Source organism: Anser brachyrhynchus (assembly GCF_964034855.1).
Source record: "Anser brachyrhynchus genome assembly, chromosome: Z".
NCBI lineage: Eukaryota > Metazoa > Chordata > Aves > Anseriformes > Anatidae > Anser > Anser brachyrhynchus.
The window spans coordinates 3,752,251-3,769,568 of record NC_137697.1 but is presented as its reverse complement, the minus strand read 5'-3'; the positions used below and the strand labels follow the sequence as shown (position 1 = coordinate 3,769,568).

Here is a 17,318-nt window from a genome sequence, read left to right as displayed (position 1 = left end):
TAGCCACATTTCTAATAGTAGCCATTGGTAAAAATCACAACAGAGTTGTTACGCAGAGGAAACCAAATAGAGTCTCTACAAGGGTGAAGAGTTTGCTCTTGTTGAGGTGAGATACGCAAACATGAAGCTGTGGCTTCACACGCCCCGCTCCCACATTTGCTTAAGTGACTAATTTGGTTGATTTCCTGAAGATGTGTTTTGTTGGAAGTGTAATATGCTACAAGTTGTGAAGGAGTTGAACTCTCCCAACTTCATGGAAATGACAAACCCTCCTTCCAAGCACTAAAGGCTGCCATGAGCCCAGAGGGAGAATTGGATTGTGCAGCTGGATGTATGTGTGTTTGAGAAGAAGGGAGGAGAGATGAGGAAAGTTTCTCCTATGAAAGAAATGATCCAATTTGAAGCAAGTCCCTCATGGGAAGAGCTGTGACAGAGGCTGCTCTGTTCCTGTTAATTTTCACAGTGCAGCTGTCAGCGGGTCTGTAAATAGTACTCCGCGAAGCCAACACTTCCTATCCACACATCAACCATTCAATTAACAGAAGAACAGAAGAAGGAAATAAAGTGCACCACAGCCTTCTATCACGGCTTTGATGTTTCCCAGCAATTTATGAAAGTGTACACAAATCTAATTACAAGCCCCACTGCTTCCCATTTACATGGAGCTCCTCAAGTTCAGAGCTGTTTATATAAAAATAATTGTTAAAAATACCTCTGCTGATCTACGGCATTGTGGCCCCCCACTCACCGGAGCCTCCATGCTGCTCCTCCCAGGGAGTTTCTGCCGACTCAGCACTTTGGTGCCAGCGTGCACGCATAATAAAAGCTGCTTCCCCGCCGCTCTGCAAGTGAGACGCCTGGGCTACAACTTCATCATGCCCATGAAGGCCTATTTTCCTTCCTTCCTCCACCTGCTCAGTACTCCTTCTGCAGACTCTCACAGCTTTCTCTTCCCTCCCTAATCCACCTAAATATTCCTCTGCTGTGTTGACAGGGGGTGAGAACAGCTGCTCGGCCAGCTTCCGTAATGGGGCTGTGTCTGAAGTTAACTTCACAGTGCTTTGCGAAGCCTTAACTGCACTGTAGGAACGCAGAGCAATAATAATAGGAGTCATAAATATGAGCCAGGGTTGGTTTCTTTGATTGGAGACCTGAGCATCCAAACCCAGGATGGCAAATGGTGCCCTATTTCCTGTGAGTCAGAAAGAAGCCCACTGCACATAATGACAATGACACTTGTTTCCTGGGGCAATTTTTGATAATCTCATATTTAAGTCACTCTCACTTTGTAATTCATTAAGCTAGATTGACTTTTTTTTTTTTTTTAAACTTTTCATTTCACAATCTCTTACAGTATCAGAGGGTAGACTGAACATTGTATAGGGCAAGAAGAGAATCCCTTCATCTGACTGTTAATCATGGTTGGTTGGGAATTTCAGTGCCATGGGTGAACTTCCAAGGAATATGGTGGGCAGAGGGTGAAAGTCAACCTTGTTCATGGTGCTGTCACTGGTATTTGTAGATTAACAAAAAAAATAGTAAATATAGTAATTAGAGATCCAGTTGGTCTGTAGCCTAATAACACTGAATAAAAACTGCATGATTTCATAGAATTATACAATATCCTGAGTTGGAAGGGACCCAGAAGGATCATGGAGTCCAACTCTATCAAATCACCAATTTGATACAGGTGGCTGCTGAGAAGACATCTGAAATCATTTTCCTATTAGTGCAGATAAGAGTTGCACAGAAGATGTGGAAACGGAAGTCCCCAAGTTGGCAAAGTTTGGGGTTGCATTTTTTTTTTTTGAAGTTCAACGTAATTTGAATCTTCCTCTGTAAAGCAGACATCTGTTCAGTGCATGTATCCAAGTCTCACATTTTCCTTTCTTTTCACAAAACCAAAGATTCCATATGAAAAGTAATTTTCATGGAAGATTTTCAGCCAGGCATAGATAGACTTGGGATGCTATTTCCTGGATGCAGAAGAAATGTTGCAGTTTGACCAACCTGGTGAAGAAACTTTTACAACTAAACAAAAGATTACTTGGTCTGCGTAATGAGGGAAGCCACCTTATAGCATTCTGGATGTCTTGACAGTTTAAAAAGACTAATGAATAAAAAGAGATATAGAATGAACATAGTGTTGACAGTTGGAGTGTTAGGCAAGTTCAAAATACACCCAATGGATCATGTACCAGAGGACTCTGACGAGGGGATGCCTGCTTCCTGAATCCCACATTGCTTTAGTTGGGCTGCAAACACCCAGAATGGGATTCAGCTCCCCTTGCATTAGGCATGAAGTTAGGTGTACACTCTAAGCTGCTTGCTCTTGGCACACTCAATGGGGAGGCAAATACCTCCAAAGCTGAGTCGGGTAATTTTAAGGTAGATGTCTGAGGTATTTGGGAGGACTCACACTCTGAAGTGAGGCCAAATTAAGAGCATTGACATCTGATTTGTAGATGGCTAATCTGGGATAAAGTTACCGAAGAACTTTATCTCCAGTAAGATTACTGTGGCAGTGGCAAGCGGAGCAGAAGGACTTCGGGTGGCAATGGTGTGTCACCAGGGAGCAAAGGCAATTGTAGACTCCAAGACATCTGCAGGAAGCAAGTGGTTTTGCTTTTGTTTTTAAGCAGTAAGGGTCCTTTTTCATTTTAAGTTGCACTTCAGGTGACTAACCACTATTTTGTAACTGACAGACCATGGGAATCCAACACCTAGAATTAGCTAAAAAGCACACCTCTACTTGGGCTTTGATTTGACAGGTTTCAAGATCTATTTCTGTAGAATATAATACCTTCAGAGGTATCTATTTCTCCCTATTGATTGTAATAGAAACTTAGATGACAAGCACTTAGACAACATGATCTCAGTTCCTAAACTTTTAGATGTCTTCAGTTAGGTGAGACAAGTCCCACCTCAGTTATTCAGTCTAATGCCATTGCGGAGATCTTCCTTATAATTAATGAAAGGAATTTCCATTATAATTTATTAAAGGGACAGACATGCCCAGAAGGTGATTTATCTCATCCTTGCACAGATAGGTAAGGGGAAGAATGTACAAATCTCTAGAAATATCTCTCTCTCTCTCTCTCTCTCCATCCTTTGTGGGAAAACATTTGTAATAGATTACAATTTTTCAGGCTGTTAAAGCTAAATAAAATGAATTACATTCTTAATTCCTCCTTACCTTATCTGCTTCTGTGCAAAAAATGTAGGTGACAGTAGTTTTACCCCTTTCAGGAATTTCAGGAATTAATTCATAAGAACAAGAAATTCAGAGGTGGATGAGATAGTCAAAGAGATGTAACAGTAGTATAATATTAACCCTGTGTACTTTATGGGTAGTATAAAGGCTGCTGCAATTTTGGTATGAGTGATGAAGCACGGAGGAGAGTTTATTCTGCATGGGTGGACAGACAAGGCCATATCTTAGATGTGTTGTGCAGAATGACTCCTCAACATTTGGCTGTCGCCTGGACGTGAAGACATGGAGAGAAAGAGAAAACCAAGCTGAAGATGATGCTTAGGTAGGAGCGTGACTGACAGGTAGGATGATAATGTTGTCCACAGTAATTGAGAATGGAGGCGGAGGAGATAGGATTCAGGGTTTGGGAGGAAAAGTTTAAGAGCTCTGCTTTATGCATATTGAGCTTGATCTGACAGCTAGACGTCTGTCCACTAGGAGATGCTGGAAAGACAGGCCAAGGTTTTAGTTTGGACAGGAGTCAGTCCTGCAGTAGAGAAGTTAGATCTGCAAGCTGTCACTATAGAAATAGTAGCTGAATTCATGTTGGTAGATAAGGCTGCTAGGGACAAGGCTTGGATGAAGAAGTAAAGAGAATCAAGGGAAGAGACCTGTTTATGCCCTCAAATCTAAAGGTAATGGGAAAATCACTGTTAAAAAATTATGTGCAAATGTACATGAAAATGATGATCTCTCACAAAGGAAGACATGAAGGTCAAGTAAACTCTATCCTAAAGCTGACAATTTTAAAAGGCCCCCAAAAAGCACTCTTGGAGTGTGCTCTTAAATACAGAAAGAACTTCGGGCCTGCTCAGAAGTGAGGGATTTTGGGGAACTTATTTTTCAAAGCAGTTGCTTTGTGTGAAAATTTGAAAGTTGTAGACATGCTTGGTAGGCCCTTTGGAGAAAAAAGAGCCTCACACGGAGAAGTGGGCTTGTGACGGATGGCAGTCAGGCACCTGTCCAAGGAAAGGTTAATAAAAAAAAAACTTTCATAAAAGAAAGTTGCCTTTTGAAACTATTAGGCAACATATGTTGTGTGAACAGGAAGTCACAGTAGAGCAATAATCCTGACAGCTGTGGAGAAACAGGAGTCTGCCGCACGAACGAATGGCTCGAGACCTGACAAGAACGATGATGGATGCCCCGTTGGTAGTACACGAGGACAAGGCAAGAGACATTTAAATTGGCTGAACCACAGGAACAACTTTGAGTTGGCATCGCAGCTGGACAAACGAGGCCAGTCCTAATGGTGAAAGAAATGGGAGGGGGAGCTGAAGAAAGATGGCAGCAACGCACCCCTCCTTTCCAAGGACGAGGGCTACATCGTCATCTCACCACGAGGTGGCTGCATTTCTCTGTGAACATTCAAGCCCTGAAAGATGCAGTGCACCCTGAAGCACCATGAAAAGGAGAATTGGAACAGCGATCGCTTGCAGAATTTGGCCCATTTCTTTCAAAGTGTCCGAAGCATTTTGAGGCCCTCTGGGAAAAGCAGTGTGTGCTTAATGTCTTGATCAAGTGGCAAGTCACTTGACAGGTCCTCACTAGTCTGCTGAGCCATGGTAACTGCCTGTGCGACTGCTCATAGCTCATGGGAGATATGAGGCACTGCCACATAATTTGGCTCAAAACTAAGACTAAGCTCATAATTTTCTCCTTGCATTTTCTGTGAACTAGCAGTATTTATATGGAGCACTGCTGAGGTTCAGCCAATTCATGGAAAGTTATCAAGCCATTGACATTCGAATCTAGGATATATCTAGTGAGGGTGAAAGTACAATGCTTTCTCAGATAACCAGAGATCTGGTTATTCAAGAACATTTACAAAACAGGTATTTGAGTCAAATAAGTCAACAATAAAAATGGTCCAATAAAAATCTGACTGATGAAATGGGCAAATTCTTCATTATTGTGCAATCCTAAGTTCAGTTGGCTTCAGCAGGATGAAACAAAAGTGGTAAAGAGAGTAATATTTTTTCTTATATAAGGAGTGTTGAAACTCTCTACATAAATAAAATAAATAACTCTCTAAATAAATAAAATGAACAAATTCTCTAACTAAATAAAATCTTCAAAACTCCTTGTCTGTTGTCTGTTTTCTTCCCTGTCTTCATCTCAACGTCACCCAAGTTTCTAAGCTTTTTGGGTCTGACTTTTTTTGGGTCTTTTTTGAGTCTGACTTGATTACACCTTTTAGCAGTACCACACCCTGTGGAACTGCAATTCCTGGTGTCAGTCTATAGACACTATCACTTTGGGTCAAAGTTTTAAAGACATTCAAATACCCCTTCAGCCTTGCTCAGGAAAGATGTCCACAATATTTCACTGTGTGATGTTGTGTCATCAAGCCCACCAAGTGGTTCTGTTAGAAGGAATCTCCTGAGAAGAGTCTCCCAGTCTTGATTGTAATAATTCAAAAAACAGAGATCCCACATTTTAAAAACCTCACTGGTAAACACTTACCATTTCCTAATCTGACTTGTCTGATCTTGTGCTCTAAAAAACAAGATCTTGATTATTTGCTACTACCAGAAACCTCTTCCTGTGACAAACTTTCCACTTTCACCCCTACTCAGACCTAGAACCAATCCGCCAGGCCCATTTTAAAATTATTTGGATAAACTTGTGAATTGAGACCAGAGGTTCTTATTAACAGGGAGGTTTTACAATCTTAAATATTGAATATTGAGATTCCCTGTATCCCTTACAAGTCTTCAGCATGCTTCTTAGCCTTTCCTTATTTACTGTGAATAATTAGTAATAAAAAAATACTATTATAATAAACCAAAACATATTGGACCAGATTGCCTTTCTGTGCTGATAATGGAACGTCTTACATTCCTCCAGGTCTGCATGGTGGTGTACAAGTATCATTTTGCATAGAAAACACTTTTTGATTTTAATTTCCACTTCCCTGAACTATCAGCTTGGAAACGTTGTATTAGTCCAAGCAGAACGATACCTCAAATATTTTCCTGGAACATTCAGTAGTGTCTGACTGTCTTTCAAAACCTGGATGTAAGGGACCACATTTATGCCCAGGCAGGCACTTTAGCAGCAGAAAGGCAGTGAGAGTGCACATCACGGCGCAATGTGTCTCTGTCTTCTAGTGCTATCATGTGAGCATGCTTCTTTCTGCTCAATTTTGGCAAAAAGTTCTTTATCCTTCATATAGAAGAAAGGACTCTTTGGAGAGGGAAAACAAAAGCCTTTAGACATAAGTTTGTGCTTGATTCATCCCTCTGAAACTTAAATGTTTAAGCTCGTGGTGAATTTGACCCAATGTTTTTGGCTTCTGTGAACCATGTCTTTTTTTCAGCACATCAAAACTGCTGTTGATGGAACATATCACCCCTTGGAGTTCTGTGCAGGTGTGATGAACTGACGGTGTCATCCTGGCCTTTCCTCTGATGAGTTAAACACACCCGAGGTCCCACATGCCTAAGCCATCCTTCCCAGAAGATGAGTAGCAAAGCATAGATAAATAACCCCTCCTCCTCCATCAGGCCACAGAGCAGCAAAGTCAGGACCGATCTTCATGTGCCATGTTACGGAGCTACTCACCGGCATTGTCTGGCTGCCATGCAAGGCATTGATAGCTGCTTGGGCCTCCGCATGGGAAGAGTATTTCACAAATGCACACCCTAGAAGAGGAAAAAGAACATTAGAAAGGCTGCAGGGGTACCAACAACAGTCCATCTAGCTAAGTGTCCTGTCCTCAGAACTGGCAATAAAGAAACTAGCGGAGAAAGCATAGCAAACCAGTTATTCCTTCCCGAAGCCCAGCCATTAAACACATCTGCATCACAAAGTCCTATGCTACCTGCAGTGGGCACTGGTGGACCCAAACTTGGCAAGTACTTTTTGAATCCACTTCTGACCTCCATCGCTTCCCATGCCAGTGCTGTGCAGTTTTATAATTTATTGCGTGAAGATGATTTTCCTTTTATTTGTATTAGACATAATGCTGAATGCTCCTCCTTCTGGTGTTATGGGAAAGAGTGAGGAGTTGTGTGAAAGTCAACAGAAAGCTGCATGTGCTTGTTACAAGCAACCACAGACCAGCTGTAGAGAGGCATTCTGCCTGCTCCAAACACACAAGGAACTTGTCTCGTTTCACTGCCTGGTACAGCTCCATTACACAGACTTCTCAGTGCTTGTCCAGGCTCCAAACAGCTTTGGTCTGACAAAGCACCAAATACCTTCTAATATAAAAAAAAGTAAGGGTGGGACAGATCTACATATGATGACTGCCATCTTGCTACCAGTGAAATCTGAATCAGTCTTTTACAGTGACTATTATACCACAATTTGCAGAGCCAGTGCCTCTATGGGTGCTTTCCTGTGGACATCAGAGACATGCAGGCAGTGCTTCTCTGGCCTACACTACCACGTGAGGAATTTCACACTGCCTGAATTCTTACATAAGGTTTTAGGTCACAGAGGTGCATTTATGAATATGTGCTACGATGCAGAAATGATCAACACTTCAAAGGGTCACATGCACCACTAGAGTGGGGGAAAGTATTGCTAACACTCTTAGCTACAAGCAAACTGACTCAGAGAGAAGAAGAGTAATTTCCATATGCTAAGGCGGTTTTTGGAACAGATTGGAAGAGATCTGAGAAGTTCTGGCTTCTATCCCCTTCTATTACTACTAAAGACTTTTGAGCTTTTAATCAATTTGCAAAGCCCTAGTTGTTTCCCTGGAGGGGCGCAGATCACTGCACAAGGGATGCCAGCCCTAACAATAGGACAGCTGTCCTTTATTCCCTTTGTACCAGCTTCAGAAGGTCAGCACACCCTCACAGATCCATACAGTGCATGGTGGAAACTGCAGTGCTAAAACACCTCACTTGCAAACTACAAGAATGAGCTGCAAAATTCCCTATAATCATCACTACAGGCTGGCAGAGGTGGAATCAAAGAAAACAATAGTAGCCCCTTTTAAAAAAAACACTCACATGCAAAAGTAGCTTGCAGTTAGGAGCCCCTCACTTTGTATTCCTCCTTACCATTGTGCTAAAACTGTGTTTCAGGAAGAGCATAGCAATTGTTGCTAATAGTTGTATCTAATTTATAAGGAACTGAGAGGAGACAATCATGAGAAAATGAGATAGATAAACTTCAGCTGGAAACAATAGGGATCAATTATGACATAATCGCAGCCCAGCATTCCCGGGCTCCTGAGATACTGCACCTTCTTCTTCATTAATCAGAGATAATCCAGAATTAGGGTGTTTAATTATTTGCAGAGATTCTTTTGTACTTTATGCCTCTAAAAAGAAGATGCTGATTAGCAAATATACAAAAGCTTTCCAGCTTCAGTCACCCATTGTATTTACAGCAGGATTTTTGGCTTCAGCATTGCTGTCATGTTGAGGGCTTCGCTCTCCTCAGGTGAAATTTACCCCTGTGCTGAGGAACCTGATGGATGACCAGAGCTGGATAAAGATGGGAATGAAGGGAGCAGGAGGAGTTTATCTTGTTTAATACCTGAGATGCTAATGAGACCCCTCCATTGCTTCTGTTAGGTTTTCAGGTAGAAATAAAAGTGATAACTCAGCTTTCACCTATGTATGGTGGCAAGGCAGTAGCAGAGAGCCTAACATTTTGATCCTTTATTTGTGTGTTCAGTGGGATGGCTTCTGAACACAACACCAAATGTGTACATAATCTTCTTTCTGCCCCTTGTCACCAGAATTGAGGTGATCTCCAGGATCTCATGAGCCGAGGACATGAGTCATACCAGTCTTCAAAACAACGGTGTCCCTATGACAGGAGCAGCTCTGGAGTTTGAAGGGATTTTGACACACAGAGAGGTATATAACCTGTGCTGAACAGAGAGATACATGTGCTCATATGTTTTTTTCTTTCCTTATTTCAGGATTATAGAGCTGGAAGGGCTGCTCTGACTGTCTTGTCAGCTCTCCTGCAAGAACGGAGGAGAGTGCAGAGTCAGAGCCTAGGGTTATGACTGCAGAGGGTGTTAGACTCCTCTTAAGGGACTTCTGGTGTTGTGGGAGATCTTTACTTTCTGAGTTACTGAAGTAGACAACTGCTGAATTAAAAACAAACAAAACAACACCAAGAAGCTGTCCAGGCAGCTGCAATCCTGTGGGTCCTGCTGGATTACTAAACTGGATCGCATCTCACTGTGGCTTCCTCACCTGAGTACTCCTGCACTTGTGGATGCACATGGGTGAGCTTTACCCAGAGAGATACAGGCAGGTTCATTCCTCTCTCATATCTTCCAGGATAAACAGACTCTGCACTTCCCTTAAGGCAGAAAAATGTTCTGGTCCTAGCTCTCCTGCCACCCAGTTGCATGCTCCGGTAACTGTTGTGTTTGACCCTGGGTGACTCGTGCAGGAGATGGAGCCTGCATGAAGGACGTGGCTCCGGACATCCACTTCAGGAAAGGCTCAGATGCCTTTCTGGCTATGACTGAGCTGTGGTGTTATTCACTGGGAAGCTGGGACCTACCTCCTGCTAGCATTGCTTTCATTGAGGTATCTTGGAAGCTCACTCATCACAGGGATGCCTGGTGAGGCTTCATGTAATGGGTTTGCTAGGATTGAAGTCTATGCACTTAGTTAATCTGTCTAAAACTCAATTTAGGTGGAATTTATGCCTTATGGGTTTTACCCAAAATAAGTAGCTCACAAGCAGTATGTGTCATGTTGGTTTCTAGCAGATGGAAAACATTACAGACTGGGAGTAAGTTTGTGGGAGTTGTGGCTCGCCTGACTGTCTCCTAAGATAAGGGCACTACCCTTAAGTTTTCTGCAGGACTGAATGCTTTGTGTGCGTGTATGTATCTGTGTGTGTGGAAATTGGGAGCTTCACATTCTCAGTAAATAGCACCTGCAAATGGAAGCTGGTAATATTAACTCCGTCAAGGCTCAGTATTGATCCTGAACATCTCAGTGAAATGCAAGCCTGAGACTGCAGCCTGCTAGCACTAATAATTAAACTGGTTAGCAATATGGAGCTGCCACTCAGATTCAGACTTATAATGAAATTGTTTAAGAAAAAAAAGAGAGAGAGCAAGAATGAATACAAGTTTGGGGGTTGGATCTCCTTTGGAATCTGTTTCCTACAGATCTCAGGCATTATTGCCTTTATTATTACTCCATTTAGCTCCTTTGTCATAGATTTTGTTCTGTACAATTCCAGGTGGAGACAGAATTTTTTTTTTTTTTTTTTTTTGCTTTTCCCCAACTTACTGATTCGTTCACTGAAGGGAATGTTGAACTGCCTGCCATTTATGATGGTTGAAATTCTTCTTGGTGAATCAAACCTTTGGGTGTTATGAAACTAAAGTAGCCGTAAAATCAAAGGAAGTTGCCCACAGTTTATTTTCAGCCATTTTTATCAGGAAGGCTGGGCTTCGCTGATGTACATCAAAATACTGCCCTATAATGCCAGAGTGAAATTTTTCTTGGCTAACAGTGATTTTACAGAATAGCAGTATCTTTCTTCGGTGTATCACTGTGATTTGGATTTTTCACCTCCCTGTTGCAAAAATATGCTGGTTGATGTTGTCACATGTCAAAATATCCAGTGAGATATGAACTGCATCAGCAAGACTGGTCTCTTCCCTGGTACTGCACATTCCAGCACAGTTTATGATGTATTATATGCAGATCAATATTTAATGGACACATTATACTGTCAAGAGAAGAGGGCTTCCTATTCAAATTGAAGTTACTTTGTCTAGAAAGTGACGGGGGAAAAAAAAAACGGCCCTTATGTTCAACAGAGAAGTCTCATTCTTCTACCTGGACTCTAGAAAAGGTTTTCTTGTGCTATCCAGGTAATGAGGGATGCCAAAAAGTGGCAGAAGGAGGTAAGACAACTAGTTTTGCAATTAAGCATTGACACATTTCAAGCAGCAAATTCCTATTTACATAGGTATCCTCTATCCTTGAAATAATTTACATAGGATCCTGGATCCTTGAAATAATGGTCACTGGTTGGTCTTGCATAACTGTGCAAGACCCAACTAAAGAAGAGGAGGACCTGGGGCTGGTGGGTGAGAAATAAGCAGAGGCCGTGGTGGAGCCGGTGAGTAAGGATGTAAAACAGAAACTACGGTTTTGTTTAAGGAAAGAATGAGTCTGCTCAGTGGGGGAAGAAACTCCCAACTTTCCTAGGGCTGGTGGGGAGAGCAGACCTTCAGAAAATGTAAAGGTTTGCATTCAGAGGGGAGGGTCTGTCCTGTAAGCAAACAGCAACAGGCAACAGTTTGCACGTGGCCAGACACAGCTTGTTGTGGAGGGGGATGTTTTTAGGTGCAATCAGCTCTTTGTTCTCATGCACAAGCAGACAACAACTAGCAAAGATATGGCCTCCCCTGGCAAATGTGACCCTTCCTAATGTATGAGATGCTGTCCTGGCAGCCACTTAGTGACTTTGTTGTGCCAGGAAATAATACATACACCAAGACTGGGTCTAGCTCGGAGCTAAAGTCATGGTGTGCCATAAGCCATTGTCTTACCTTTGCTGTTGCCATCGGGTCCCCGAAGGATTGTGCACTCCTCGATGTTGCCAAATGCCTCGAATAGCCTGCGCACGTCATCTTCTGACTGCTGCTTATTGAGCATGCCCACAAAGAGTTTTCTGTCTTCTGGAACAAAATAAAGAGATGCTTACCATATTTCGGGAGGGATGCAAAAGCCAAGATAGCTCAGTATCACATGCAGAAGAAACAGTGATTTCATTGAGGTGACATATTTCAGAAGCTGCTAGTCATTTCAGGTGCCTTGCTCAAAACACCTTAATAACATCTGACTTTCAGTGAGTACTTGAAAATAATTTGACAATTTCAAAGAAGAAGGAAAAAAACTCCCAAACCCCAGAAATATCTAAAATGTTTTAACTGCTTCTCAAAATCTAGGCATTGAAGTCTTCCAAATCAGCTTTTTCTGATCAATTTTTGCAGTCAGCTTGCAGTAACTGAAATGACAACATTGCTCAGACTGCCACCCAAGTGAAATGTGGATAAAGATAGCATACATAAATAAAGTCCAACTGAAAAACAACATAAATTAATAGCCTTCGCAATACTAAATAAGTCGCAGGAAAAAAATGTTTAACATAAGCTGTTTTGAATAAGGATATAGCTGAAGCCACAGCCAGTAAATTGAGATTTGTTGTTCATACCCACTCACAGACACATACCTACAAGTTTGGACGCATTTATATATATGTGTATATATAAAGTTAATTTGAAATAAACCCAAAGTTTTTGAAACATATATTGTTTCTTGAAACATAAAGTTAACTTATGTGAATGCTAATATCTGAGGTTGCTCAAGAAGATGCTGTTTCATGTCAAAGCAGGATGTGGTCTGCTGACAGATAACTTTATTTTGAATGAAGAAGACTATTTATACTTGGACTTATACCAAGTATGGAGAGCTTCAGTCCAGAACAAAACACCTTGAGAAAATGTTTGTGAAAACAGACCAAACCAATGGCTACTGAGTTGGTAAAAAGGTCTCAGGAGGCTCTGAAGGATGCCTATAAATCAGGTTTATATTTAGAGACTACTACCACTACTCCATGAATGAAAAAAAAAAAAGAGAGAAATTTACATAGTTTACATCTTGTATGTAAACAGGCCATTTGCACATGATTCATAAATGTCTTATTTATCATTCATTAAACACTATGTAAATGGGTGAACCAAGGTTTTTTTTTTCAGAGCAGTTTACAGAGCAGATGTAACCAATTTGAATAAATAAATGTAAATAAATAAATAAATACTTTGAATTTTTATTTATTTATTTTTAATGCACATATTAACCTAAAGCTGAACAAAACATTGGTTTGCAACAAATCTTTTCTGGCTGACTAATTGGGTGATTTATGTCACTTTTGTTCACTGAGAAATCAGTGGTGTAGACAATCCGTTCTGCTTCAACCAGTGTTTGATCAAAATTCCCCTCTCCAAGGTGCACCTGCAAATTGGCGAATTACTCTATAGCCTTGTATGAGGATAATTTTTCATGCAGTTGATATCTACTGAGGATATTAGGAGCTTTCAGTCCTGCATTGGAGTTATCCACGTGAACCAAGAGTGCACTGACCACAGAAAACAAAGAGTTATGTTGCTTTCAGTTAGGCTGCTGAAATGGCAGGAAAAATAGGTTGAGGAGGGTATGTGTGCTTTTCTGATAGGAGAGAAAAACCAAGAATAACCTTCTGATAGACATGTTAAAAGCAAGAAATATGCCTACTTTATGTGGGCATTGATTAGGCAAAGAGATTCTCTGAGGTCACGGAATCACAGAATTGAAGGGGTTGGAAGGGACCTCGAAAGATCATCGGGTCCAACCCCCCTGCCAAAGCAGGTTCCTTAGAGCAGGCTGCCCAGGTAGGCATCCAGACGGGCCTTGAATATCTCCAGAGAAGAAGACTCCACAACCTCCCTGGGCAGCCTGTGCCAGTGCTCCGTCACCCTCACCGTGAAGAAGTTATTTCTCATGTTGGTGCGGAACTTCCTGTGCTCCGTCTTATGGCCATTACCCCTTGTCCTGTCCCCACAAACCACTGACAAGAGGTTGGCCAAATCCCTCTGTCTCCTACACCTCAGGTATTTATACACATTGATGAGATCCCCTCTCAGTCATCTTTTCTCCAGGCTGAACAGACCCAGGTCTCTCAGCCTCTCCTCATAGGGGAGATGCTCCAGGCCCTGTATTTGCTGGCAAAGGTCTTTGCTGGCAACAAAAAGTTGAGGCTTTAATGATGCACAAAGCCCTGACTAGCCCTGTGTATGTTGTCCCCACCTCAAGCTAAGCTGCTTTGGATATTGTAAAGGTTCGTTTTCAGGATGTTTTTCGTTCCTGGCTTCATCCAGGAGGTAAAAATGGCATTGGTGATTAGGCTCAGTGAATGGGCTGTGAACCCCAAGGAACTACATCAGGGGAACCTGTATAATCACAAGATGTTTTTCCCCAGAATGTACTTGTCAGTGCTTTGCCCAGTATTTTTAGAAACGATTTGAGTAATTTCAATCCAGTAAAAGCAAAGAATGAATTAAATAGTCAAAATGCTCCCTACAGATCACATCCCTGAGGGCCTGAAGGACCTCCTTGGCTTTCCTTGGCCTATGATGGACCAATGACATTTCTCAGTCAAGTAACCAAATGATGGGGAGACAGGTGGGAATTCAGCTTTAGAAACATCTCTTCTGCATGACCTAACTACCATTTTCAGGGAACACTTTGTAGGTCCCAGCAGAAATCACTTTACTTGATGGCTAAGCTGATGTGCAAAAGAGACTCTCAAGAGGTGAGGTATAAAGTGTCAACTGAAGCTGAATGTGTGCTGTGTGGTATCTTTTAGGCTAGGGAAAGACAAAGCCTTGGAGAAAGAGCTGAGTCCAAACTCCAAGGGTTGTCCAGATGCCTGAAGAAAACCCACCTGTGAAGCGAGAACAGCTGTCCTGGAAAATGGGAGCAGAGGGGTGTGAGTGAGCTGGGAACACCACTGGCAAAGGGCTTTGCCGAGGGAGTTTGTGTCTAGTAAATACTTCCCACACAGAGGAAGTGTCTATTATATTGTACGCTATACAGTTTCCCCTGTTTGAAATAAGCTGCATCAGCAAAAGCACTCCTATAGCTCTGCAACTTTATTTTCACCAGACTTTTTGCTAATATATATGTATCATTAAAAAAAAATCACATCCCTCCTCTGTCAGCAAAACTCTCTAGTGTGGAACTGGCCTGAAACTGCCTTGTCTGGTTTAGTTTATGCAAAGCTTAAACCAGGTATGTTAGGAAACGCTTAATTTTATATTTTATTTTATTTTATTTTATTTTACTCCCCTTTTCTGTATATCTGCAGGACACTGGGAGGGGTGACGCCAGTCCCTGGAGCTGGCTGTCAGGAGAAGCGGTGCTTTGTAAGCTGCCCACAAGGTGGCCATCAGACCACCAGGAACAGGCTCTGACAAGGGCAAGGACCACCTTCCCCAGCGGCTGCTGGCCCAGCTGCTGCAGGGCAGGTGGCCCAAAGGGGTCCCCCGAAGTGTCCAGCACCCCCTGGACACCACCTCCAGCCCCATCTCCAGATCTGCGCCCTCTCTCCCTCCCGAAAAAACGTGCCTTGGGCCATCAGGGGAATCATTTGTCACATCTGCCACCGCAGAAATCTACACGATCACACACTTGACTGATAAAAAATGAGTCAGTTTAACACGTTTTTTTTTCTGGGAGAGGTTCTTCTAACAAAATGCTGCGTTTACCTTTCACATCCCAGCCCTGCCAGGGCGCTCGGCAGCGCATTTTAACAGCATCCCTTGCACGGCCAGGGTGGGAAAAGAGAAGGAGGAGGCCAGCAGCTGGGCCAATTCATCACGTTCCCAATCTTGGCTAATGAGTTTATCCCCTTAATGTGCTCGTGTGAGCCTCTCACACCCTGAGTGCCCCTGAGTGCTGCTCTGCCAGGTCTCAGACAAAAAGTGTCATGGAAGAAACCTAGCTAGCCTCTCTCTAGGGGCAGCCCTTTCCAGCAGCAGTCTGGGGGCTCAGTGGGGTGTTCATGTAAGCCTCTTCTCCCTGCATATTTGTTTTCTTCCATTGGTGTTAACCCCATTATCAGTCTTTCCCAACAACCTGAGTCCATCATGCTTACTTGGCCGAGGGAAATAACCATGGATGGTTATTTCTCTGTGCTGTCTTGCCCAGAAGAGCGAAAGAGACCCACACCATGAATGACCTGAGGCACCCCCATAATGTTGGAAACTAAATTCATCTCAAGTCTGCCCCTTTTTGCCATAAACAAACCACAGTGACCAGAGGATCCAGCACCCCATGTTCCTCCCAGGGAGGAAAGGGAGAGAAAGGCTTCAGCAGTTACAAGATTTCAGAGGTGTCCCCTTGGTGACATTTCCAATATTCCCCCAAAACTAGACTATGCCTTTTCCTGGCCACTCTGCCAGCCCCAGAGGCTTGCTCAAATCAGGACAAACTGGCTGCAAGGTACAGTGGTGAAGAAATGTAACTTGTCAGATAAATATACACTCTCTATAAATCTCCCCAGCTGTGTTTATACAAAGCCCTGGCACCTTCTCCAGTGCAAATAGGGGTTAAATTATTCCCTGTTCTATTTGTATTTAAATGTTATGTTTTTATGATAAGCGTAAGGCAGAGGTGTCAGACAGGCCCAGGCGAAGGAGACGGCACGCGTGAAAGGTGAAATAATAGAGCACTGCAAACCAAGTGCCGAGAGGAGATGGGAAGGGGGGACACGAGAGCGAGGGGGAGAAGGGGGAGGACGGGCACTAATTAAAGAGACAGAAGGGACAATGAGATGCAGGATGTTTGACCCTCTGCGGAGCAAAAGGACAAGAACAAGAATCACAGCAATTGTGGAGGGACTGGTGGAAAATTAGGGTCACTCTCAGAGAGACATGACACAGGTTTGTGTTTATCCAGATAGCTCTCGCTAATGTATGTGTGCGCGTGGGGGTACATTTAGATAAGAGTATATAAATACACTTGTGTTCTCGTATTCCTCATGCGAAACAAAGAGGTTGAATCCCTGTATCAGGAAAACATAAGCCGGCTTTACCATCTAGAACATCACATCCAAGGCCTTGGAAATAAAGAGGGACAGATCCACCACCTTCGTGGCCCAGGCTAATAAGGAGGGCAAACCAGAAGATCACTACGGTCCCTTCCAACCATCAAACCTCTCATTCTAAAACCTACGAGCATCCCTGTTTTATTGTGAGTTCATTGCTAGGGCATCACAGATGGATGGTGCATGTGCTTCTCCATGCAAGGGCAAACCTCACATTTGTGTATTTCTGTATGGGAACACTCGTCTTCTGTTGGAGCATGGTATTCACCAGAGCAGTTCTCTAACATTACTCAATGCCTTTGGCTTTCTAAGCATCAGGACCAGGTTGCTGTATGGCTTCATTTCAGAAAGCAGATGCTAATTAATTCCATTATTTGTATAGCTAATAATTATTTGTCCCTGCTGCCGTTTCCCTCCTCCCCAAACACTGCTTGCACATACAGTGAGGGACCAGCTGCAGAGC

At 42.8% G+C, this 17,318-nt stretch overlaps 1 protein-coding gene across 20 annotated transcripts in view; it reads right to left on the bottom strand.

The window, feature by feature from the left end:
• CELF4 (CUGBP Elav-like family member 4) overlaps nucleotides 1-17,318 on the bottom strand; it is a 697,696-nt gene that overhangs the window by 92,281 nt on the left and 588,097 nt on the right. For 12 of the 20 annotated variants that reach the window (XR_013943234.1, XR_013943235.1, XM_080573161.1 and 9 more), the window contains exons 4-5: nucleotides 11,760-11,888; nucleotides 6,821-6,900 (exon numbers count right to left, since the gene is read on the bottom strand). Coding sequence is in view for 18 of the 20 variants with exons in the window: in XM_080573161.1 (XP_080429287.1) it covers nucleotides 6,821-6,900; nucleotides 11,760-11,888 (209 nt within the window). In the remaining 2 variants the exon portion in view is untranslated. The remainder of the gene's footprint in view (nucleotides 1-6,820; nucleotides 6,901-11,759; nucleotides 11,889-17,318) is intronic. The other 8 variants (XM_080573162.1, XM_080573158.1, XM_080573159.1 and 5 more) reach the window with 1 other exon arrangement.